The following is a 24,614-nucleotide window of genomic DNA, read 5'->3' as shown; positions in this document are numbered from 1 at the left end:
GAAGATCTGTCTTAACGCCAGGACGGTTCACGCAACTCTTCATCAGTGGAATGCAAGTCAATCATCCTTGGATGGAGAATGGAAAAGAGGGCCGCGCCGCCTCCACGGACTCATCGCGCGCGTCCCCTTCCAGAGAAACGGAGTCCGTCCTCTGAGGCGGATGAGCGAACGCTCGGTTCTTCCCCGTGTCTCTTGCGAGCGGGACGGGCGAGAGCTGCTGGCGGCGGGAGGGGCTCCCTCCCCCGGGCCTGCCTCCGCGGCGACCCCTCCCTCCCTCCCTCCCTCCGCCCCTCCCTCCGCGTCCCCCTGGCACGGCGAGGGCTGAGGCGGGCGGGCGGGCGGGCGGGCGGGCGGGCGGGCAAGGAGGGCCGCTTTCCGCGACGGAGGGCGGAGCCTCGGAGCCGCCACGACCCTCTCGCCTGCGGAGGCGGGACTCGCCCGGCCCGGCTCTTCCTCCTGCGGGAGGGCGGCGGCGGCGGCGATGGCGGCGGCGGGCGAGGAGGGCCTGGACTACTCGGTGCACGAGGCCTGGAACGAGGCCACCAACGTCTACCTGCTGGCGGTGCTGGCCAGCCTGGCCCTGCTCGTCTACGCGCGCCGGTGAGCCCTGCCCAGCCACGCCGCCCACGCGCCTGGAGCCCGGAGAGGCCCGGGGACTCGGGGCGGGCGGAGGCCGCCGCCTTTGCTGAGCAGGGGGCCCTCCCGCGGCGGGGGCGGGGGCTCCCCAGGGCCCACAAGGGGGGCGGGGCGGGGCGGGGCGGGGCGGGGCTTGCTCAGGCAGGCCAGGACCCCCAAGGAGGGTGCCCGGGTGGCGGCTGCTGCAGAGCGAGGCGGATCGCCGCCGCCCACCCGAGGCGGCAGATGGCGCCGGCCCAACAGCTGCCTTCCCTCAGAGACCTCCTCCACTGCCCCCCCCCCCCGGGGCCCTGAAGCAGAGGAAAACCTGCGGGTTGGCACACCCCTCCCCCCCAAGTCTCGCTGGGCGCGCGCGGGGGGGGGGGGGGTCAGACGCGGCCTTTCTGTCGCTGCCGGCTCCGAGGAGGGGCTTCGCCGCCCGGCCTGGCCTGGGAACCTGCAAGGTGAGTCTGGCCCGCCTCTAATGGACGGGTCTTTGCAGCTGCATCTTCGATGACAAAATAGTTTTTGTAGCTGCTGGTCTGCCTACCCCCTACACACACACCCCCACACACACACCCCAATTCCAGTAGAAGAGTTTGTAACTCATTTTATTAAAACTTCAGAGGGAAGATTTTAGGAAGTTGGCATGACCAAAGATGATGCAATTATTTTTAGTTATACTATACCTTCTCCCCAGTAGGGAACCACACCGCCTTACATTATTCCCATCGACTTCATTTAATTTTCACAACAGCCCTGTTGTTAGGCTGAAAGTGTGGGTTTGCTGCATGGCAGAGTGGGGGTTCAAACCTGGGTTTTAAACCCTAGCACAGCATTGCAATCCTTGTACCCCCATGGCTCATTAAGATGGCCTTGAGAAAACTCCCCCTCATGTTGTCAAGACGGAATTAATTGTGTGCCAATCAAGAGTTTAGCATGCTTCACAATTTAAAGGTTTACTCTTCACTGATATTTCACAGTAAAATCTTGTGTTAGTCTTCAAGGTCAGTGGAGCAACTCATTTATTTTCAGCATTCCCATAACACCTATATTTTCCCTTTTTCTTAATGCCACATACAAATCAACTCACATAATCTGACAAAGGGGATCCTAATCTATGAAAGCTGAAATAAGAGGCTCTCACAGTGCAGTCTGGGGGGGGGGGGATTGCTCAGGAGGCAGCATTACCCCTTACGCCATTGGCACCAGCCTAAGGGCCATTTACGCTGCGCAAAGGCACACCTGTGCTGGGGAATTGCATGGCAGCGCAATGCTCAGGCACCAGCACTACTCCGGCACAGAAGCCTGGGCCAAACAGGCAGGGCTGGCTTTAGTCAGCTTCCTGAGTCCTTTCAGCCCTTAACACCACCGCACACAAAACCAGTACATTGAACGCTGCATCGGCCATTTTTAGGGGGAAGGGGCAGCATCACCCTTGGCTTGCTGTCCCCAGTGCAGCAGCACCCAGTGCAGCAGCCTTCTTTCCTAAGAATCCTAAGAACCCTTATACCTGGGAGTAATTGCTGTTGAATAGACTTGAATAGTAGAATGAACAACTCAGGGGCATCATCATAATGGAAGAGTCCAGTGCAATGATTAATGGAAGTATTTTTACTGCCTTGCTTTTACATATTTGGGACCTACTCTCCGTAGTTTTTAAGCCTTAGAACAGGGGTCTTCAAACTATGGCCCTCCAGATGTTCATGGACTACAGTTCCCATCAGCCCCTGCCAGCATGGCCAAGGGGCAGGGCTGATGGGAATTGCAGTTCATGAACATCTGGAGGGCCATAGTTTGAAGACCCCTGCCTTAGAAGATCTTTAACAACAAATTTTTACTGGTCTGGGTAAAAAAAACACAGCATTCCTGAGGAGGTGTGACCTGTTCAATGTCTTACTCCCCCCCACATTCCAGTGAAAGAGCTTGTAATTATATAATTACATATAATTGTCTTGTAGTATTTTAAAAATGTAAACTGTTTGAGAAGAAGCTGTGTACAAATGTAATAAATATACTAAAGAGAACAGAATATATGTGGCCTATAAAAGAAAGAATGAGCAGGTTTGAAGAAGATGACAACTTTGGATTTATACCCCACCTTTCTCCTGTGAGGAGACTCAAGGTGGCTGACAAGCGCCTTTCCCTTCCTCTCCCCACAGCAGACACCTTGTGAGGCAGGTGGGGCTGAGAGAGTTCTGAAAAACTGTGACTAGCCCAAGGTCACCCAGCAGGGATATAGGAGTGTGGAAAGACATCTGGTTCACCAGATAAGCCTCTGCCACTCAGGTGGAGGAGTGGGGAATCACACTCGGTTCTCCAGAGTCTAATCCACCTGCTCTTAACCTCTATACCATGCTATGTAATGCTTGATAGTGTAATCATCGTCATTTAGTACCTGGAGAACAGTGTTTGATTCCCCACTCCTTCACATGAAGCCTACTAAGTGGCCTTGGGCCAGTCACAGTTCTCCCTGAATTCTCTCAGCCCCACCTACCTCACAAGGTGCCTATGGGAGGGGGGGAGGAAGGTGATCATAAGTTGCTTTCAGACTCCTAGGACTTCTGGTTTGGTGAGAAGGGCAGCGACTGCACCTCTAGTCGAGGGACTCTGATTCCTCATTCAAAACCCACGGTGACCCTGTATTACAGGGATTAGTGGTTGACTTCTAGGAGCTGGAAGGACACCCCACTTTTGCCAAGCCTTTTGGAAGCTGGGCGACTGACATTTCGAGGTTGGGAACTCTCAAGAAGGACCGTTTAGACGCGAACAGGAGACTTCAGTCCTCCCCCTCTACATGCACCCAAAGCCAAACTTAATAAGACTTGCTGTGTTAATTCTGAATGAGTTAATTGACATTCAGAGAGCTGAATCTTTAATTTACCAGAGAAAGGAATTATTCTAAGAACTGTCATCTCTCACAGTGACCCACTGGAGGAACGTTTTGTGAAGTGCAGGGATGAGCTTCGACTCTCTGGCGTGCTGTGGGGAATGAGCTGGACTTTGATGGACTGTGGTTCAAAGGGCTAGAGAGTTTGTGAGGGAAGTTTCTTTTTCACTTTCAGTTTTCCCCTCTTTCCACGGTTTAGCCCACATGTCCATCTAATTCGATTCCACTTTAAGGAGAGATCACAGAGCTGTGGCTGAAGGAGTGGAAGGGACTTTTGTGGAAACTGTTTTGGAAGGAGAACGTAAGCAGCTGAGAGCTGCTCTGTATCTTAGGAAAATGACGCTCTGGCATGGAGCTATGTAATTGGAAAAGGACAAGGAAAACTGGAAAATAACAGCTTGAGTCATTTTATTTAAGGAAGTGGTGACTTATTTATTAAGTAGGACGTATCAACGTTTTAGGTATGCTTAAATAAGATCATTACTGGCAAGATGAAGATATTTTTGCTGATACCTGATAAAATCAATTGAAACATCATGGCAAATACCAATAAAAACAGACAAGCCTCAGTTGAAAGACAAAGCTGTAACATATGAGGACATAACACCAGGAAGAAGAGGTTCAGACCAATCCCCTAAAATGGAATTAATGATGGAAATGATATCCACAATGCAAAAGGACGTAAAGAGTAATTTTGGGGAGGTCAAACAAGAAATATTGCAGGTCGAAAAACTGGAGGAAATTATTTTAGCTACCAGGCAAGACCTCAGCGACATGAAAGAAGAGATGATTACTATGGAAGAAAAGCTGGATTATAAAGACAAACAAATAGCATCTTTAGAAGAAAAGCTTGTTATAATAGAGCTAAGAAGCAAAACAAAGAACACATGGTTAAGAGGACTGAAAGAAATAAACAATGAATCCTTGGATAAAAGGATTATACCAGAAATTGTCAACTTTATTGAGTATTAAGTAGACGAATTAGAGATGGAAATAGACACAATACAGAGTTAACTCACAATATGCGAAAGAGAACAGTGTGCCAAGGAATATCATCTCATTCCTTAAAAAAGAAACAAGGGATGCAGTACTGAGGGAGCAGTCCAAACAGAAGGTAAGGATTCAAAACACTGAGGTTACAATTTTGAAAGAAATACCAGCAGCCATAAAAAGACGAAAGAAATACTTACCTCTTTCTGACATTCTTAAAAGGAAAAACATCCTCTTCTGTCGGGAGATAATGGAAGTGTTACCATTCACCTATAAAAGTAAAAAACAGACTATAAACTCAGAAGCCAAGATGCAAGAATTCATGCAGAAAAATAAAAAAGACTTGGCAAGATAGAAAATATCATCATACCTGGGTAATTAATTACCTTTTATTTGAATTTGTTGTTGTTTTGACTGTTGCTTAGATAAGGTGGATAATAAGGTAGATAAGATAGACACCAAGATGGTAAAAGATAGACACCAAGTCGGTATTTTCCTCTTTAGCTGAGCTAATTAAATGTTGAGAAGAGTATTAGTATCAGTTGAAGGACAAAAAAGTTTATGTTGTGATTTTCTGTTGTGCTGTCCTCAAATTTACTTTATTTTTGTTTGCTCGTCTCATGGAAAATGACTATATGATTGTATATTTACAGGTAGTATTACATAGATTTGTTTTATATGTCTTCACCTTATTAATGACTAGCAGGATACCCATGCTTCGCTACGGAAATTATAAAAAATGACCCCTCTTCCCTCCCCTCCCTTGCATGACACCCCTCACTCCTTCCCCTCCCCCTCCCTCTGCTAGGGTGGGTGGGCCATGTCCAGATGCTGGGTTCCCTCCCCTCCCGTGCATGCCACCCCTCACTCCCTCCCCTTCCCTTGCATGGCAAAAAAACTGAAACTACTGAAAAATACTAAAAATATGAAACGTACCTGATAAAATTACCCTTAAAGTTTGAAATGGCATGAATTCATAAAAATATACATACTGGAACAATACTGAAAATATAAAACGTAGGCATAAAAATACCCTAAAGGTTGCAATTTAAGGAATTCATAAAAATAAAGATCCTTTAAAAACTGAGAATACTAAAACAGTGAAAATATAAAAGTTACCTGATAAAAATACCGTGAACGTTTCAAATGTAATGAATTCATAAACTCTATTAACTATTTGCAAACGGTAGGATGAGTTTCTGTTACAGGATAAAACATTAAAAGGCAAATAATCACCACCCCTAGCTTTGTGGTCTACGTAGCCATACTAATAACTTGTTCAGCATTCAGTTTTCATTTCTCCCTCAGATTAAGTGCTCAAAACTTCCCTGTAAACAATATTCTTGGTTTTTCTCTCTGGTTGAAGAATGACCAAGCTGTCAGGTGAACTTACTCTGGAGCACTCTGAATGTCCCTCTCATTGTTATTACCCCCAACAAAGTATATCTGAAGAAATGTTGGCTGCTGCTGGGGTCCCGTCATGAGGCTTCCTATCCTGTGGTAGACCTGTCCCTGCACTTGGAATGTTGGCATGAAATTGCTCTTTCACCTCTCGGGTTCCAAAAGACGTCATTTGGAAGCATCCATTGTATTTCCGGGAAGCAAAAGAAAGTGTTCTGCCATTGGATGCTGATGCGTGAGAAGGCTGTGAAGAGGGTCAGGGTAGGGTTGAATGGCAGGGAGCTGAACTTTACCCCCACTGCAGCAAATTCCTGGGGGCTCATCCCGCCACTTCAGAGCATGATACCAAGCACAGGGCGATCGAAGTCCAAGATCAATCACCTTGTCTGCACAGTAATCAATGTGAGATCCATATTCAAAACTCGACAAATATTTTTTAGTCCAAGGTGATAATTTGATTCGTAATCTTTTTTTATTGTACTTGGCTGTAACGGTCTGGTTAACATGAGGATTGTTAGAGGAATACTTTTTCACAGCCTCTCTATGAAATTCGGGGTGACATTCAACATACCTCATCACAGCCTGTCTGTGAACTTCTGGGTTGTTTTTCGCATATTTTGCAGTAGCTTCCCTTGTCTTTTTTTAATCGAATCTGTAAATTGCTTTCTGCGTTTAATCCCTCTTCTCCCTTTAGCAGTTTCAACAGAAGGAATAGGTTCGTATGTGGTGAGGAGGTCGGTGGTAGAATCCAGTTGGGCCACCATTGGCTCAATTGTGCTTGTTGTTTGGTGGGCATTATCAGAGCTTGTCGATTCGACACATGGAAGTAGAGCGTCAAAGTGCCCTTCATTAAAATCTCCTGTGAAATGAATCATTTTTACTCCCTGTACTGCATCCTTTAGCTTGGCAAGCAGGTTTTTAACAGTCACCTTTAGAATGTTCATGCAGATGGCCAGAGTTCAACAGCAAATGTGTAATAACTCAAGTAAGACTGAATATTTTGAAAAATCCTTTCTTAGTAAGCACCTAAACCACATAATGAACTGGTGTGCCAAATTTCAACTTTGTAGGTTAGGTGGTTTTTGAGTTCTTTTGATGAGTCAGTGGCCCTTTCCGCACGGGCCTTCTACAGCGCCCTGGGGACGGCAAAAACGCTGTCCCGGGGGAGCTATTCACAAGGGGTTGTGGCTTTGCATCCGCGCCACCCTCACTCCTCCCCAGCGGCGCGAAGCCACCATTTTCCCACCTCACTCCCTAAGCAAGGTTTGGGGGAAATGGCGGCTTCCAGCTGTGGCTGGAAGGTGCCATCCCTCCCCCTTGCCCAATCGACTTACCGTCCCTACGACTGTCCGGCGTGTTGCTGAGGCCTGGGGAAGGGCTGAAGACTTAACTTTCTATTCAAATAGACATAAAATCTCACCCCAAATAGATATCTTTTGGGCCTCAAACCAATTTGTCTCCAAAATCAAAGACATCGCAATCCTTCCAAGATTAATTTCCGACCATAACCTGATTAAATGGCAAATAAGTCTTAATAATACACCATTTATGAGGATTGGCTGCTAGACAACTTTGCAATATTACAGGAATGTAAAAATAAATTAACAGAATACTTGCAGATTAATGATAACTCAGTACATAAATGTTATCTGGGATGACCATAAGGCATATATAAGAGGAATCATATTGCAGGAGGGATTCAAAATGACAAAGGAAAAAGGAAAAACTGAAAGAAATAATTAACGAACTTACCTTGCTGGAACAAAAACAAAGAAAAATACCTAGAAATTAAAAAAATTGCAATTAAAATTCTTAAAGATACATTACATGATCAATGGCAATCAGAAGCACTGGAAAAATTGAAACTGTAAACAAACTAACTTTTATAATGCGAAAAATCTAAGTTAATGGGTTACTGCTAAATTGAGACAAGATAAAGAGAAACGAATAATTGCAAAATTAAAAGAAGGAAACCAAACTATAACATCTCCTACCCAGATGTAAGAAAAAATAGTGAAATACTAAGCAGAACTATACATACAAAAAGTGCAAAATGATAAAATTATGTTTGAGACAATATTAATCAGAAAATAGAAACTCCTTATTTAGACATATTAAATAAAGCATTTAAATTGGAAGAAATTAAAAATGTAATTGACAAGACAAAAATCAACAAAGCACCCGGTTCTGATGGATATACTTCTAAATACTATAAAGTATTTCAAGATTTATTAGACCCTAAATTACTAGAAGTAATGAATATTTGTCTTCCAGCAAAAACACCAGATTCATAGGCCCCTTCCACATGGATGACGCTGACGCTGGGACCGTCCGCATGGACGGTCCCAGAACCGGCTGGGATGACGGCGCCGCGGAGCACCATTGCCCGGCCAACCTGCCTCTTCCCCGTCCCTCTCCGGTCGCCTCAGTCGCCCTGCTGGCCTCCGTAGACCCGCCCACGCTGCCCTCCGACCTCCAGGGGTTGGAGGACAGCGAGGGAGGGACTTTGGAGGCCAGCAAGGCGACGGAGGCGATGAGGTGAGTGGGAGAGGGACAGGGACAACAGTGCATTCCCGGCGGTGCCGTTCGCACCGCACCGCTGGGAATGCGCTGTTGTGCCAAAAACCTCCCTCCAGGAGGGAGGTTTTTGGGGGTGGCCTGAGGCCACCCTGGGGAAGGGGGAAGGGAGCCAGGTTGGCGCTGCTGCATTTTGGCAGCGCCGCCTGTGCTAACGGCTCCCTGGGGATGGCGTTTTTGCCATCCCCAGGGCGTCGTTATTGGCCTGTGCAAAAAGGGCCATAGATACACACCACTATCACATTAATACCTAAATCAACAGAGGATGACTTAACGGTAGAAAAATTTAGGCCGATCTTGCTGATTACTACCAATTATAATATCTTCTTAGTGGTATTACCACAAAGGCTTCAAGGAGTAATTCGACATTATATAGGAGAAGACCAAATGGGTTTCATTAGGAATAGGTATATAACTAACAATATAAGAACAGTTATAGATGCAATTGAGCATTTAGAATGGAACCCGAGTTCAAAACTAGCACTAGCCTTCATTGATACCGAAAAGGCATTCGATAACATTAATTGGGAGTTCATGGTACACACTTTAAGGCAGGTGGGAATAGAAGGGAATTTTGCAAATGCAATAAATAGCATATATGACTCTCAGACAGCTACTTTGAACATAAATGGGCTGGCATCTAAGTCAGTACCTATTCAGAAAGGAACATATCAAGGGTGTTCCTTGTCATCCTTAATTTTCAATTTAGTACTACAGGTTCTGTGGAATAAATTGAGAAATGAAACCTGCTATAAAGGTATTAAAATAAAAAAACTAGTATAAAATTGAAGGTATATGCAGATGACCTGGTCCAATTTATAGATAACCCTAACCCTAATTTAGCTCCCACTGTAGACACTATTGGAAAATTCAGACAACAGGCTGGATTTAAATTGAATAAGAAAAAGATGAAACTCTTAACATTTAATCAAATAAAGAAAATTTGGAAATAACGGAAATTTCTGGTTTACAAGTACAAAAAAAGGTTAAATACTTAGGTATTATTCTAGAAAATAATAATAATCAGTTATTTAATAACAATTACAAAAATATGGGCAGAAATAAAAAAGGACTTGTCAATATGGAAAAATGTGACATTTTCGATCTCAGGCAAATAGAACTGTTAAAAACAATATTTCCAAAACTCTTATTTTTATTCCAGAATTTACCGTTAATAACTAGCAGTAAGATTATTATGGAATGGAAAAAGGAATTAGTAAACTTTATATGGAACAATAAAAAATACTGCATTAAGTATCTTGCATTAGTGGACGTGAAAAAAAAGGCCAGCTTCGCATTCCCAGATTTACAATCGTATCATGATGTGGCGACTCTCCTCTGGGTAAAAGAGTGGATAATCCTAGAAAATGAAGATCTTCTTAACCTAGAGGAATTTAACAATAGTGTCAGTTGGCGCAAGTATTTATGGCTTAACACGAAAGGGAAATTTCTCAGTTTTAAAAATCACATAGGAAAGCATTGTTAGCAGTCTGGGAGAAACATAAACTTACTTTCTAAGCTAAAACCCCATATTGATTGTCATAAACAGAGCTGCCAAAATTTGCAAAATGCAAACAATAAACCATGGCTTACATATACAGAATTATTGCTTTGGAACCAAGAAAATACAACACTTAAAGAAATACAAAACATTAAGTTAGTCGAAGAGTATTGCCATTGGTTATCAACAGATAAAATTACAGTATAACAAAGACAACAAAGATTGGGCAATTAATTTTTAAAAAGACAGATCTGGACCAGATATCGTTATGTGAACAGAAAAAGAAACTAAGTAAATTATACAAACTTTTGTTGAACTTATTAACAGAAAGGGAGAGCATTAAAGATGTGATCAGGTGTGCAGAGGACTTTTTAAGAAAGAAATACAATACCAGGACTGGGAAGATGCATGGCAGATAATGAGTAAATTCTCAGCAAGCTTAGAGCTGAGAGAGAACTATCTTAAACTATCCCATCATTGGTATTTCACCCTAAGCCATCTGGCTAAAATATATAAAAATTATACTCCAAACTGTTGGAGATGCCATGAAGAGACTGGCACATTACTGAGAGAACATGTCCAAAAATAAAATATGTTTGGAAAAAGTACACAACATTATAGAAGAAACTTTAAAGATACATCTAGACTTCTCCCCAGAGTTATATTTACTGGGGTTAGGAATTTAAAAAATCCCAAATGTAAATGTAGACCTAATCCTATATAAGTCTACAGCAACTAAATTAAAAATAGCAAAAACGTTGGCTATCACAAATTTCTGAATATATGCAATTAGACAGACTCTCAACTAAGATCAAAGACCTACCTTGGCATAGATACCAGAAAATGTGGAATGATTATTTGCAATTTCTGGAAAAGAACTGTTAAAAACAAACCATCATAAAACACGTTATGGAATGAACTTCAAAAAAGAATATGAAAATTATGCAGTTTTAGAAGAATTTTGTTAATATAAAGACGCTTACCTTGTTTGATTTTCTTATCCTTTAGATTCAGCCATCATGATGGGGAAGTCCATATTCAACTAAGAAATTGTATATTGTCATGAATTATAATTGTGGAAATGACTTATATATACATGTTGGTTTTTTAATTTGTTAGGGCATTTTTCTCTATTTTTTGTATTTTATTTTTTATAGATTGTTTTGTTTGCTTATTCTACAATTGGAATAAGTTTAATGATGATAATATTGTAATAGCGATACATTAAAATTAATAAATAGTTTTTTTTAAAAAAATAAGCCGCTTTGAAACTCCTTAAAGATAGAGATAGCCAGTGCTGTGTAATAGTTAACGTATAAGGCTAGAATCTGGGAAACCCATTTTTGCATCCCCCCCACCATGAAAACGATTGCAAACCACCACTGAATGTCTTGAGAAACCTCAGGAGTTGTCATGTCAGCTTCTCCTCACCCCCTAAAGAAGGTAGTGAAAAGTGGGGTATAAAAACCAAATCTTCTTCCAGCCCTTCAGGGGAGGGCGGTATATAAATTCAATTAAATAAATAAATAAAATAGTCCTCAACAGAGTTACATTCTCCTTAGTCCTTCATTGACTTTCAGTGATCTTGGAAGAATGCAACTACGATTGCTCAGTTATTGTTCAGAGTGCTTAGTGTGCAGCTGTTAGGTCTCAAACCTTGAAGCAATAAACGGACTCTGTGATACACCTCTGAAGATGCCAGCCACAGATGCAGGTGAAACATTAGGAACAAGATCCACCAGAGCATGGCCACACAGCCCGGAAAACCCACCACAACCAATTGAATCTGGCCATGAAAGCCTTTGACAATACATTGGACTCTGTATTGTTGATCAGTAGCGTTTATTGATTGGCATTGAAGCACCCAGCTTGACAAAGCCAGTTCTGGCAAACCTGGCTTTTGCTATCCACTGTATTACAATGTTAGTCCCCCCTCCCATTTTCCCAAGAAATATGAGGAGTTAGTTTGGAGCTGAAGTGCCCCAAGGTCGGGGATGTATAGAGATAGAGAGCCACCTGACATCCTGCCCCCACAAGATAACAGAAACAATCCTAGTTCTCATGAGACCAAAGTTTCAGGGGAAAGCCTAGTTGCCTACTTGATGTGTGAAGCCATAAAGATCAAGGAAAGAATGCCCCAGAATGGCAGTGGTAACATATAGCAGGCTGGTTAGTTCAATCACATTGAACTAGGAATGCATCTCAATCACCTAGATGCAACCCCACTGCCAGCAGCCTGCCAGTAAGAAGGTCTGGGATTGCCATTTCCATATTAAGTTTGGGGCAGGGCGGAGAGGTTTTCTTTAAGGTTCGTGCCTGAGATGAAGCTTGACTGCAGAAGCCTTTTGGCTTTGTTCCTCCACGCACTCTGGGACCTCACAAACAGACGCAGTTGTAGAACCACAATAATCTTGTGTACTTTGTCCTTTGGGCCAGCTTTTGGTGGCCATTCATGGACTCTGAATTGCAGCAGGATGACAATTGTCACATGAAGAGCTCTTCTTGGACATGTCTTTGGCCACTTTCAGCAGAAAGTCTCATGTCTGGGCCAGCCACTTTGTACCTCGGTATTCTCAGTCTGGACCTTGCTTTCCTCGGAGGACATCTCAGTCTGGAACTTGCTTTCCTCTATGTCCAGGAGGCAGGAACTCTTAAAAACGTCACTTCCTCTGCTGTGTCATCTCTCTCTTTCCAGTTGTGTTCTCTCCAGTTGTGCCTCTGTCAAGAGAGCAGGGCTCCGCAGAGCTCCGCAGCGTTTTTCTCTATCCATGAGCTTACAGAGCCTTATCTTCACCTCGATTCCCTCTGCTTTTGTTTAAATTCCTCCCTGTTAGTTTCCCCGACTGTCTGTATAATTGTTCCCTCCATGTGTTTTTTCTACCTTCCCTTCATAGGGCTTTCCCCAAAGATAATCCTAACGGTCACTAGAGGGCGTCAGTTAGAAGTGGTTGGCGCAAAAGGGCTAAGCAACCGTTTGTAACCAAAATGACTGACAGATCATTCTCCCTGCATAGGGAGAACTTCACTCGCTCTGCTACTGAGGCAACTAGAGCAGCGATGGCCAGAGCTTCCTCTGCCCACTTGGGGTCCAGTAGGGAAGTCTCCAGAAGTCCCATTGTCTCTTCAGACCACCAGCCGTCCCACCCAGGGTGCCAGGACTCGGCAAGTCACGGATCTGCCCCGCAAAATAGCAGAGCTAAACGAAACCGTTCACCCAGCACTCCAAGGAAAGCTTCCCCAAAGCGCAGGCACATGGAGACACCATCCGCAGTTGCCAGAGGTTCTTCTGAACACAGGCAAGTCACGGATGGTGCTGGGTCAGTAGAGGGAGGTCAGAGCCACGCTAAAGAAGGAGGGCAGGTCAACTCAGACTTACCAGACAATCCCAGAGCTTGGAGCACCATTTCTTCCCTTGAGTTTACCCAAATGATTATTGGCAGAATTAATCAGACACAACAATCCCAGACGGGAACAGCATGCCAAACTCCCCCTCATGACCCATTCCTAGCCTCCTTTTTTCAGGGATAAACAATAGTGGCCAAATAGCCAAAGACGGGACATCAGCCACAATTGTCCCAATATTTTAAAAAGGCAATTCGAATCATCCATCCAACTATAGACCAGTTAGTTTGCTTTCAGTGGCAGGAAAGCTCTACACACTACAGTTGCAGGAGAAACTCTCAAAGTGGGCAATAACCCAAATTGGCCCCAAACAGATCGGGTTTATGAAAGGACATTCTACCTACGATCACTGCATTGTCCCAAATCACCTAGCAGAAAAATATGGTAATTTGAAGAAAGGTGGTTTATTCGCGGCATTTCTTGACCTTAAATGTGCGTTCGACTCTGTGTCCAGGACGCTGCTATGGAGCGAACTGACAGCCATCACCATAGACCCCTGCTTGCTTTTCCTTATACAAAGACTCTACACTGATACCAATTGTAGAATCCGCTATAGTAGCAGTGGACATTGCACCTCTCCAATACCAACAAACAAAGGTGTAAAGCAAAGGTGTGTACTGACCGCTTATCTTTTTAACTTATTCCTACAAGATTTGGCTCCATATTTACGCCAAACGAACAGTCACTGTCCTGCCCTGAATTCTACAGAAATCCCGATTCTCCTGTATGCAGATGATGCGGTCATATTGTCGCGTACAAGAGTAGGGCTTAGTTGTCTATTAGTTTCGTTTTCCAACTACTGCAAAGAAAACACATTGGAATTAAACTATATAAAATCCAAAATACTAGTTTTTGGCAAAGCATGGAAGCCACACACTTGGCACCTTCAAGGCAACACAATCGAACAGGTCAAATCCTTTCATTACCTGGGAGTGACCTTTCAAAACAATCTTAATTGGTCAAACCATCTGAGACAAATTACCACCATAACTAGCCAAAGTGCAGCTGCATTAAACATTTCTTTTATACTACAATACAATACAATACAATAGACCTTTATTGGCATAAGATACAAAAACGTGAGTATAGACCATCACTAAATTTAAAAGAGTTGTACATGGCGTCTACGAGTAGTTTTACATTCTAAAATCACACTTCATTTATAAAAATAACGTAGATTAAATTTTTTTGTCCATTCCATTGTACACGGGATTGTGAACAGGTATAGTAAAACTACACTTAAAAGACAGGATTAAGATATTCGTTATTCATAGCCTATTTACTAAAAAGGTATAGCCTTCCCCAAGATCTATAAATTGTATATACTAATTGATATTATAAATTACTATAATACTATAAATTACTAATACTATAAATTACTAATACTAAAAATTAATTAAATTTCCATAAAATGCAATAAATAACAGTGAGCTCCTTATAAACACCTTCTAAAATACCCCAGGAGTATCAGAGGTATGGAGTATTTCACATTTAAATAGTTTTGTACTTGCCTATTTTACATACCTCTTAAGGCCTTGACTTGCAGCAAATAATTGGCTATTCTCCCAAGTATGGAAGGATTATTACTGTTTAACAATTTTGGGATTGATATTTGGGGGGGCACATTTCCCATTATCGGTAGTACTAAAGCTTCCCTCTGGGGATTATATTTTGGGCAATATCTTTTATACTAAAGGAGCCAAACACGTACCATCGGCTATTACAATTTATCAGTCAAAACTTCTGGCTCAACTATTGTATGGGGCCCTGTTTGGGTTGGCGGCAATATTAAACAACGAATTAATACAGGCCAAGTTTCTCCGCAGTCTGTTGGGAATCCCAGATTGTGTGAACTACTCTGCCTTGTGCCTGGAAACCGGTGTGAATTACATGGAAACCAGAGTATGGCTAAAAACAATAAAGTATTGGATACACCTACATTTCAAGGCACGGCATGGCAATCTTATCTGGGACGTGCTATCTGATTTTCAACAGTCAAAATGGAATGAATTAATAACCAATAAAATCAAATCTATAGGTTTAGCTTTAGACTTCTCAATCAAGAAGAACCATATACATGTAAGGAATTCAAACAAAGAATCCTGGACACTGAGATGCAACACTTATTTTCGCATGCCAACAAAATTTGTTCTCCTTTGAATCTAGGTCTCACCCTGAAGTATAAAATATTACCTGCATATTTTTATAATTTAACAGCACCAGTTTTGAGACGTGCATTTATGCAAGCACAAATGAACACATTGCCCTCGGCTGACCTTAGAGGAAGATATTTAAAGATCCCAGCAAAGGACAGATTATTCCATTGCCCAGACAAGCAAAAAGAAACTATAGCACACATCTTGCTATACTGTACCCGGCATAGCACCCTAAGAAGAGTCTTCATTGATCCCCATCTGAATACTAATCACCTATACTCTGATAGGGACAAAACTCGCTATCTTTTAAAGGATCACCGTCCAAGAAGAAAAGAAGATGTGGCTAAGTTTCTAGCAAAGGCATTTTATCCTAATGTTTTATAATGTTTTAAATATGTACATATGCCAATAAAGGTCATTTGAATATTGAATATTGACCCAGGGTGCCCGGCCATAGAGTTTCAACAAGACATTCCTGATTGCTACAATGCAAAGGAACTTAGCGAAGGGGAATACCCCGAGGAAGGGGCTCATTTTTCGGATAGTGAGGAAGGACCTTCAACAAGTTCTGACCAGACGCACAGATTTTTCAAAGTGGAAGACTTGCCCTTCCTAATTGCAAAAACAATATCAGCCTTAGAACTACAGGATTCTACAGACGCAGAAGACCCTCCTAGTTAAAGCCGACTAAAGGCCATTAGAGGGCGCCCTAAAGGGAACCAAGACTATTTCCCTCAAGAGGATTTGAATACCTCCTTTTTTCCTATACCAGAGTCATTTGAGAGAAGAAGAGAATGGCAAAATCTGGTGGCCAGCAAAGCTATGCCTCCAGCAGACAAGAAACTTTATGCCTTGCCGGACTACGTTAATAAGCTATTATAGGTCCCCCTAAGTGGACGCTCCCATAGTAGCACTTCAGTCTAGAGGTCTGGTTTCCTGTGATGGTGAGGGATCCGTTAAGGACCCTCAGGGCAAACGAGTAGATTTATCACTCAAAAAGGCACATGAGTGGCTTGCAATATCCATGAAGGCGTTGCTACCTTCGGCTACAGTAGCAAGAGCCATCATAGTTTGGCTAGAAAGGGTTTTGGAAATGCTACCACCCGAGGAAAGAGGAGTCAGAGAAGGCATACACAGGATATTACTAGGGGCATCATTTTTGGCAGACTCCTCCCTGGACTTTCTTTCCATGTCATCACATTCCATGGTGGCCTCAGTGTCCACCAGATGCAGCATTTGGCTGCGTCCCTGGCAGGCAAATGTTCACTCCAAGCCAGTGGTAGCAGGATATAATTTCGAGGGTGACAAATTATTTGGTGAGGAACTAGAGGCTATCCTAGTCAAGGGCAAAGATAAAAGGAAAACCCTCCCTCGTTTTGTTGGACAAGAAAGGCAAAACACTAGGGGATCCTTTCGTCCTCAACGTAGCTTCACCCAAAACCAAAATTTGGGAACCAGGGAGGGAAGGAGAAACAATTGGCATCCACATAATTTCAATAGATGCAGGGGAAATTTTCATCCCTTTGGAAAATCTGACCATTTCCCCAGACCGGACAAAAATCAGTGATCCTGACTACCCTCCTATACCAGTAGGAGGCAGACTGGCCCAGTTCAGTCAACAATGGGAACAACCAGTCGTGAATCAATGGACCAAAGAAATAATCTGGTCAGAAATCATTTGTCTTAGTTTGCCAAAATTCCGAGTCCACGATTCTTCCCTTCACCCCTAAGCAAGATAATGGACAAGAGGTCCAGAAACATAACAGCAATTCAACACTTATTGGAGATACAGGGCATAGAAATTGTACCACCAAACCAAAGACATGCAGGGATATATTCCCATTCTTTTACAGTGACAAAAAAGACAGGAGACTGGAGGGCCATACTGAATTTACAGTATGTCAACCGCCACATCAGAATAAGACGTTTCAAGATGGAAACCTTACGCACGGTCACCACGTGCCTATGAGAAGGGGATTTTCTCACTTCACTCAATTTAACAGAAGCATACCTTCACATACCCATTCATCAGGCACATCTGAGGTTTCTCAGGTTCGGCATTGAACAGAATCACTATCAATTCAGAGCCCTTCCATTTGGGTTGTCATCTGCTCCGTGTGTTTTCACCAAGGTCATCCTACCACTCATCATACTGTTAAAGTAACAAGGCATCCACGTTCATCCTTATTTGGACAACCTGCTCATCCATTCAAAATCGGGGCCGATTGAGCTCAGCAGACAGACCATCTCCAAGGTCTTCAAAGAGCTCATAACAAAACTTCTGACACTGGAAGTGGATTTGTTTGCCACTCAGAGCAACTCTCAACTCAAGGCATTCATGACCTGTTACTTTTGTCGGTCAGCTTGCGCGACAGACATGCTCATAGCCCCCTGGCCCAGAGTCACCCTATATGCGTTTCCCCCCATTCCACTCAGTTTGAGGTTACTGAAGAGGTTGTTCAGGGAAACAGCTCAAATGATTTTAATTGCTCCACATTAGCCCAGGAAACCCTGGTTTTCAAACATACAGGAGTTGGCAATAGGGGATCCAATTCCATTACCAAGGAGACCAGATCTACTGGTTCAGGGTCCCATTTGGCATCCAGACACCGACAGGCTTCACTTGACCACTTGGCTATTGAGCAGGCAAGGTTAAGAAGGAAAGGGTATTCTGAAGAAGTGGTAGACATATTATTAGCATCCAGGCGCAAATCCACAATCAGAATGTATAATTATATCTGGAAGGCTTTTGTGAGATGGGCCAGGTGGAAGAAGGTGGATCCTGAGAAACCAGGAATTGTCAATATTCTTAGTTTCCTGCAGGAAGGTGTAAGAGGGGGTCTGAGAGCGGACAGTCTAAGAAGGCAAATGGAAGGGCTGTCCACGGTATGGCTAAAAATGAATGGCCTATCAGTATCAAAACATCCAGATGTCTGTTTTCTAAAGGATGTGTCACAATCTCAACCCCCTAGTGTTCACAGATTTCCTTCCTGGAATCGGCACACCGTGTTACTGGCACTAATTAGGTCACCTTTTGAGCCCATCAGATCCATCCACCTTTGGTGGCTAAGAATGAAGCTGTTGTTCTTAGTGTCAGTCACTTCATCTAGGAGGGTGTCAGAGATTAGCTCTCTGTCCATTAATGCAAACTGTTGTGTTATTCATCCTGACAGATTTACTCTGTGCACAGATCTAACTTTTAAGCCAAAGGCCAGCTCGGGGTTTCATTTACAACAAGAAATCAATCTTCCTACGTTTTACTCAAAACCTGGAAATGACAGGGAAAGACTATGGCATAAGATAGATGTGTGTAGATCTCATAAAGTTTATTTATCGTGCACAGAAACTATTAGACAATCGCATAGTCTATTCATCAGTATTGCTCACCCCAAACTGGGTCAGCAGATGTCAGGAGCAGCAATTAGCAATGTGCTCAAGACCTGTATAGCAGAAGCTTACAGCAATACTAGGTTATCCGTTCCGTCAGGAATCACGGCGCACTCAATAAGGAGTGCTGCCACTAATGCCGCCCTTAGACAGCAGGTCTCTATGGAAGATATTTGCAAAGCAGCTGTCTGGTCTTCTGCATCGTCTTTCGTGAGGCATTACAAGTTAAATTCCTGGGCGGCGCATCAGACTGTGTTTGGTACCAGTATGCTGAACATAGTCAAAGAAAATTGATTCCCATCCGAGGGCAGGAGGGACCCTGCTTTGGAAGGTCCCAGACTGAGATGTCCTCCACCTCCAGGAGAATGGTCCATTGGGCACTTACCGTGAAGGGCCTTTCTCCTGGTAAGCTGGAGGACATCTCAGCCCTTCCTCAGAACAGTTTTCTGAATGTTATGTTTACTGGTATCAACCAGACGTGTTAGATATACGTAATCTTAGTTGTCCATTACAAGAGTTCTAGTTGTATGTATGTTAGAATTATTATCTTTGAGTGTTTGTCTATACTACGTGGTCAGTCCACAACTGGAGAGAGAGGGAGGACAGCAGAGGAAGTGACGTTTTTAAGAGTTCATGCCTGAGATGTCCTCCAGCCTACCAGGAGAAACATCTACACACCATTTGCCGCCCATTCAGCAGTGAAACTACTTGAGATAGGGAAGTAAATTTATTTATATTTATTTTGCTTGTACTTTTCATTTCAGAAATAAAAGGAAGATCATGAGAATTTTTACACTACCTCCAACTGTAAAGATACCATCTGAGCCAAACTTTTATGACAGTGTGAAAAAAATCCGCCTTCGACAGCAGTTAGAGATGTACTCTATTGGTAAGTACAGGTTTGTTCTTGAAGATCTGAACGATCTGGGTGAGTTCCATATTTTAAAGTAAAATTGCAGTTTGACATACATATTACAAAGAGGTACAGGTGAGATAAGGGCTTCAAAGCTGTCATACTTTAAAAGTGCAGCATACAGAGAATTAATGCTGGGGGTATGTAATGAAGAGCATCAGGTGTTCTGAAATTGCCCTTTGATGCATTTTTGGATCTTGACACACAGAGGGTTGGATACAACCAGCTGCCAGTGGAGTGAAGCTGTCAGTGTGGAATTTCTGTATTCCCTTTTTCCTGCTGCAGATCACTGAGCCCCTTGAAATTCTCCTGGGGTGAGGTGGGGAATTGAGGGACTCTTCACAAGCAATGTGGGGGAAAAGTAGGGATTGTTCTCTCCTCCTCTGACAGAGGAAGTGAATGGCACCTCTGGATCCAGCCAGGTTTATCTGGTACGCAAAAACTCTTGAGCCTGGCCCCACACTCTACACCCAGCGAACCTCCCCTAGAGCATGCAGCTCTTGCCTATTCAATGTGCCCTCGGGGCAGTTTGTTCTCTGTGTGCTAAGAAACAGGAATCCTGTCAGTAGAAGCTGTTTTTAAGTCATGCACCTACCCCTCTCTAGATAGTGTTGGAAGAGAAGGACTTTACGCTGTTTCCTGCCTCGACCCACAGAGGGGGTTCTGAAAGATCTCTATAAGGAGATTTTCCAACAGATAGGATGCTTTCTATTAATGAGGAATGGAACCTGCCAAAGTGAAATACAAGCAGAAAATTCTAAGACTAATACTGAAAATTAAACCAGAATTTGACAGGCCTTTTCCACTGACTGAGGGGAACTTCTGCATGGAGTTCTTGAGATTGTAACAACTTGGGAGTTGCAGCAGGAGCTGCTTTGTGGCCAGTTATGGTGTAATTGTAACAACATTTTCCTGGGAGTCAGGCACACTGAAGATTGGTCTATTACCTTTTGGTAGGCCAAAATTACTTTGCAAAACACATGGCAGAACTGCAAATGTATATGTGCAGCCAGAGGGTCCAGCTTGGTTAATCGGTTCGAAAAAGACTTTACAGTTAATTTTTATCTGTCCTTTTTAGTGCTGGGGTTGCTAATGTGATGTTTGTGAGCACCGTGGTGCCCACTGAAACTTTTCCTGGGCCCTCCAAAGGCTTTTAGAAAGTGGGTCAGGCCAGGTGGGACTTTTGCCCAGCAGGGCATCTGAATGGGTACTGGAGATCTGATTTCCTATGTAGATTTTTTTAAAAAGACCTACTTCTGCGGCAGCTGCCATTACAGCACAGAGATTGTCGCTGCATGACTGGAGGTAAGCTCTGGTAGCCATTTTGTGGATGACTCCACCTCTTGTGGCAACCATTTTGTGGTTGTGCCCACCATACTGTCTCAGAATTACAGAGGTCCCCACCTACTTAAAAAGGTTTGAGTTTATACCCATTTCAGCAATTAATTTTTTTTAAAAAAATCACTAAATGAAGTGTTTTCATTCAGTAGGGCTGTGCATCCGGAAAAAATAAACCTGAAAAAAAATGTTTCGGATTTATTTTCAGCCAAAAAACTGGCAACAATTTAAGGGAGACTTAAAGGGGATCCCAAAAAATACCTAATTTTTCTGGCTGCTGCATTCTCGCTGCTGTAAATAAAAAAGGGAGACTTCTCTGCCTCGCCCTCACCCTTTCTCTCAGTTACCCACTGAAGCCACCTCAAAAGAATATTGAGGAGATAGAAAACGTGCAGAGAAGGGCAACAAGGATGATTGAGGGACTGGAGCACCTTCCCTATCAGGAGAGGCTGCAGCGTTTGGGACTCTTTACTTTGGAGAGGAGACGGCTGAGGGGGGATATGATTGAAGTCTATAAAATTATGCATGGGGTAGAAAATGTTGACGGAGAGAAATTTTTCTCTCTTTCTCACAATACTAGAACCAGGGGGCATTCATTAAAAATGCTGGGGGAAAGAATTAGGACTAATAAAAGGAAACACTTCTTCACGCAATGTGTGATTGGTGTTTGGAATATGCTGCCACAGGAGGTGGTGATGGCCACTAACCTGGATAGCTTTAAAGGGGGCTTGGACAGATTTATGGAGGAGAAGTCGATTTATGGCTACCAATCTTGATCCTCTTTGATCTGAGATTGCAAATGCCTTAACAAACCAGGTGCTCGGGAGCAACAGCCGCAGAAGGCCATTGCTTTCACCTCCTGCATGTGAGCTCCCAAAGGCACCTGGTGGGCCACTGCGAATAGCAGAGAGCTGGACTAGATGGACTCTGGTCTGATCCAGCTGGCTTGTTCTTATGTTCTTATGTGCTTATACCTGCATGGACTTCGGGGGCATCAGCAGCAGAAGTACCGAGCTGCTGAGTACTGGGATTGGCTGAGCCCAACCTATAGCATTCAGCTCTCCCCTGCTGCCTCCAGAGCTGAGTGCTGCGACTGGCTCAGCTGAGCCCAGCATTTAGTTCTGCGGCTCAGAATTTTTTGCTTTCAGCTTTAAAAGAACCAAAAAATATAGAAAAGACATTGGAGAAAAATTCTAAAATGTTTGGGTCTTCTAAAGCTGAATCCGAAAAATACCAAAAAAAATTATGCATGCCCCTAAAATATTTAGCTCTTGTATTCTGAGGTACATTTTGATCCCAATGCTGTGAACTGGAAATTGCTTCAACAAGCTATGAAATGTCTCCTTCAGCATTACCTAGCAAATCAGAATGGCCTTGCATTAAATGACTTGTCAATGTTAAATTAACTCTGCTGTTTTCTACAAGGTGAATGATGCATCTAAATCCCTTTTTTTCCTAGCAAGAAAATATGACCAGCAGCAGCAGCCACAGAAACAGACTGACAGCGTACAGCTTTTAGTGGAGTGAAGTCTCAAACCTGGAGTCAAGAAAGGGACCTGGGGTGTGACTGGGCAGTTGGTTCTGTGCAACTTTAATGGAATATATTTTCTCTTGTCAAAACCTGTTCACCATTTTTGATGGCTGGTCCTGCATAAATATGTATAGAGTGAAACTTCAAAAATGAAAGTCTAATTAATATTACTCCTATTCTTGTCGCTACCTTACAAATTATTTCCAGGAAAGCAGGAGATTTGTGGGATCATGAAGACTTCATGGTGGACATCTCAGCTTGTTTCAAGTAGTGGTTTCTCAATCAGAGGGTTGGGAAAGGTTTATGGTACCTTGGAAGCAGCTGAGTGTTAATAGTTTGGTTTGGGTAATGAGCAGAATTTTATGTTGAGAGGTTCACAGTAAATACAACATCTCCTGGTTGGTCAAAGAAGCATATGGAAAGATAAGAAGACTGTGGGAGAAGCAGGTCTTCCTGTTTGACTGAAGTTCATGCCAGTGTGCTGTGCCTCACTAATGGGTATCTCTCAACATGGTGGCCATTGGTCAAACAAACCAGAATGCAGAGGAATACCTATTTGGTTGTTGCTCATAGTTTTTTTAATGGTTTTCTGGCTTTTATTTTTTAAAATGATATGAAAAAATATCTTTAAAATATAATACAAAAATATTTATATTTTCTGTGCCGTTGCAAATACTTGGTAGAAAATTCAGCAGAGTTAGTGTACGGAGCATATTTGCAGATTACAGTGCTAATGATTTAAGAGAAATTCCCTGCTGGATAAAGTGTTTAGCAAAGCTGTAGTTCTTTATGGAAGCCAACCTTTCCCCATGGCTTCTAAATGATCCTTTAAAGGAGGGTTGTTACCAAGGAGGCCATGGTGGGTAATAACTGGTAAATCTTGAATGTACCTCAAGAGCTACATGACTGACACACCAGCGGTGTTCAGAATTAGCCTACAAATAAATGTCAGACACAACTTATAATAATTTTAGTGAAATAAAATAAATAACAAGAATAATTTATATTTCAATATTTATGAGTATTTTGAAGACATGTAGCAGTTGTTTGATTCAGACATGTTCAAAAATGTAAATTTGGCATGCTGCATCTTTAAGCATGATGGGAGGGGCTACAGTCTAAGTGAAAATACTGAACAAATAGTGAGTTCTTGTGTGTAATATTTGTGTTCTTCAATAACTTCAAAGCAGTTTATGTACCTGAAATACAATATAACATAATTACATCAAAGTGCCAGAAACATTCAGCCATAGGCGCTCCTTTAGAAGTTTGCCATGCACTTCTTTCTGAATTGCAGAAGGGAAGATGTAGCCCACCCATCAATTGGCAGTGCTTTCTGTAGGGACTGGGCTGCCACCAAAAACATTCTTGTCCTGAGCATGCTCAAAGTGGAACTAGAAAGCAGGCTCTAGTACAGTGGTTCTCAACCTGGGGGTTCTCAACCAGTGGTTCTCAACCTTTGGGGGTCGAACGACCCTTTCACAGGGGTCGCCTAAGACACTCTGCATCAGTGTTCTCCATCTGTAAAATGGATGAATGTTAGGGTTGGGGGTCACCACAATATGAGGAACTGTATTAAAGGGTCGTGGCATTAAGAAGGTTGAGAACCACTGCTCTAGTAGGATGATTGTATGGTCACCATGGACTCAAATGGTCTGTTATTTATGCCATTTATTATTCCACATTTCTCAATTGAAATTCAGGGTGGTTCACACAAATGATGATTAAATTGACAGAATCCAAGAAGCAATGCAGCAGAGTTTGCATTGCGGAAATCTGAAAACAGAGCTGAAGATAAGCTAAAACTAAGCACAAGCATTGGCATAAAGGAAAAATGACGGGGAAATCACATGGCAGGGTCATACTGGCAGAAACAGTATGTACTGCATATAGTAGTATAGTCCACAGACCTT

General features: G+C 43.0%; 1 protein-coding gene across 1 annotated transcript; it reads left to right on the top strand.

Annotated features, from left to right (window-relative positions):
• The first annotated feature begins 313 nt into the window (after positions 1-313).
• Positions 314-23,705, top strand: SMIM19 (small integral membrane protein 19). Its single transcript, XM_048510648.1, has 3 exons — positions 314-600; positions 19,684-19,808; positions 22,630-23,705. Exons 1-3 carry the CDS (start codon positions 482-484, stop codon positions 22,695-22,697), a joined length of 312 nt encoding a protein of 103 aa, XP_048366605.1. The 5' UTR covers positions 314-481; the 3' UTR covers positions 22,698-23,705.
• Positions 23,706-24,614: the final 909 nt, after the last annotated feature.

The sequence above is a fragment of the Sphaerodactylus townsendi genome, linkage group LG11, assembly GCF_021028975.2.
Source record: "Sphaerodactylus townsendi isolate TG3544 linkage group LG11, MPM_Stown_v2.3, whole genome shotgun sequence".
In the NCBI taxonomy this organism is placed as follows: Eukaryota; Metazoa; Chordata; class Lepidosauria; order Squamata; family Sphaerodactylidae; genus Sphaerodactylus; species Sphaerodactylus townsendi.
Note: the sequence above shows the minus strand (reverse complement) of the source record. Positions and strands in the feature narration are given on the sequence as shown.

Bases quoted from the DNA above. Each gene is read 5' to 3' on its own strand.
- SMIM19 (XM_048510648.1), top strand. From the start codon at position 482: ATGGCGGCGGCGGGCGAGGAGGGCCTGGACTACTCGGTGCACGAGGCC. The intron at 601-19,683 runs GTGAGCCCTGCC...TTTTCATTTCAG, and splicing joins CTGCTCGTCTACGCGCGCCG to AAATAAAAGGAAGATCATGA. The intron at 19,809-22,629 runs GTAAGTACAGGT...TTTTTTTCCTAG, and splicing joins GTTAGAGATGTACTCTATTG to CAAGAAAATATGACCAGCAG.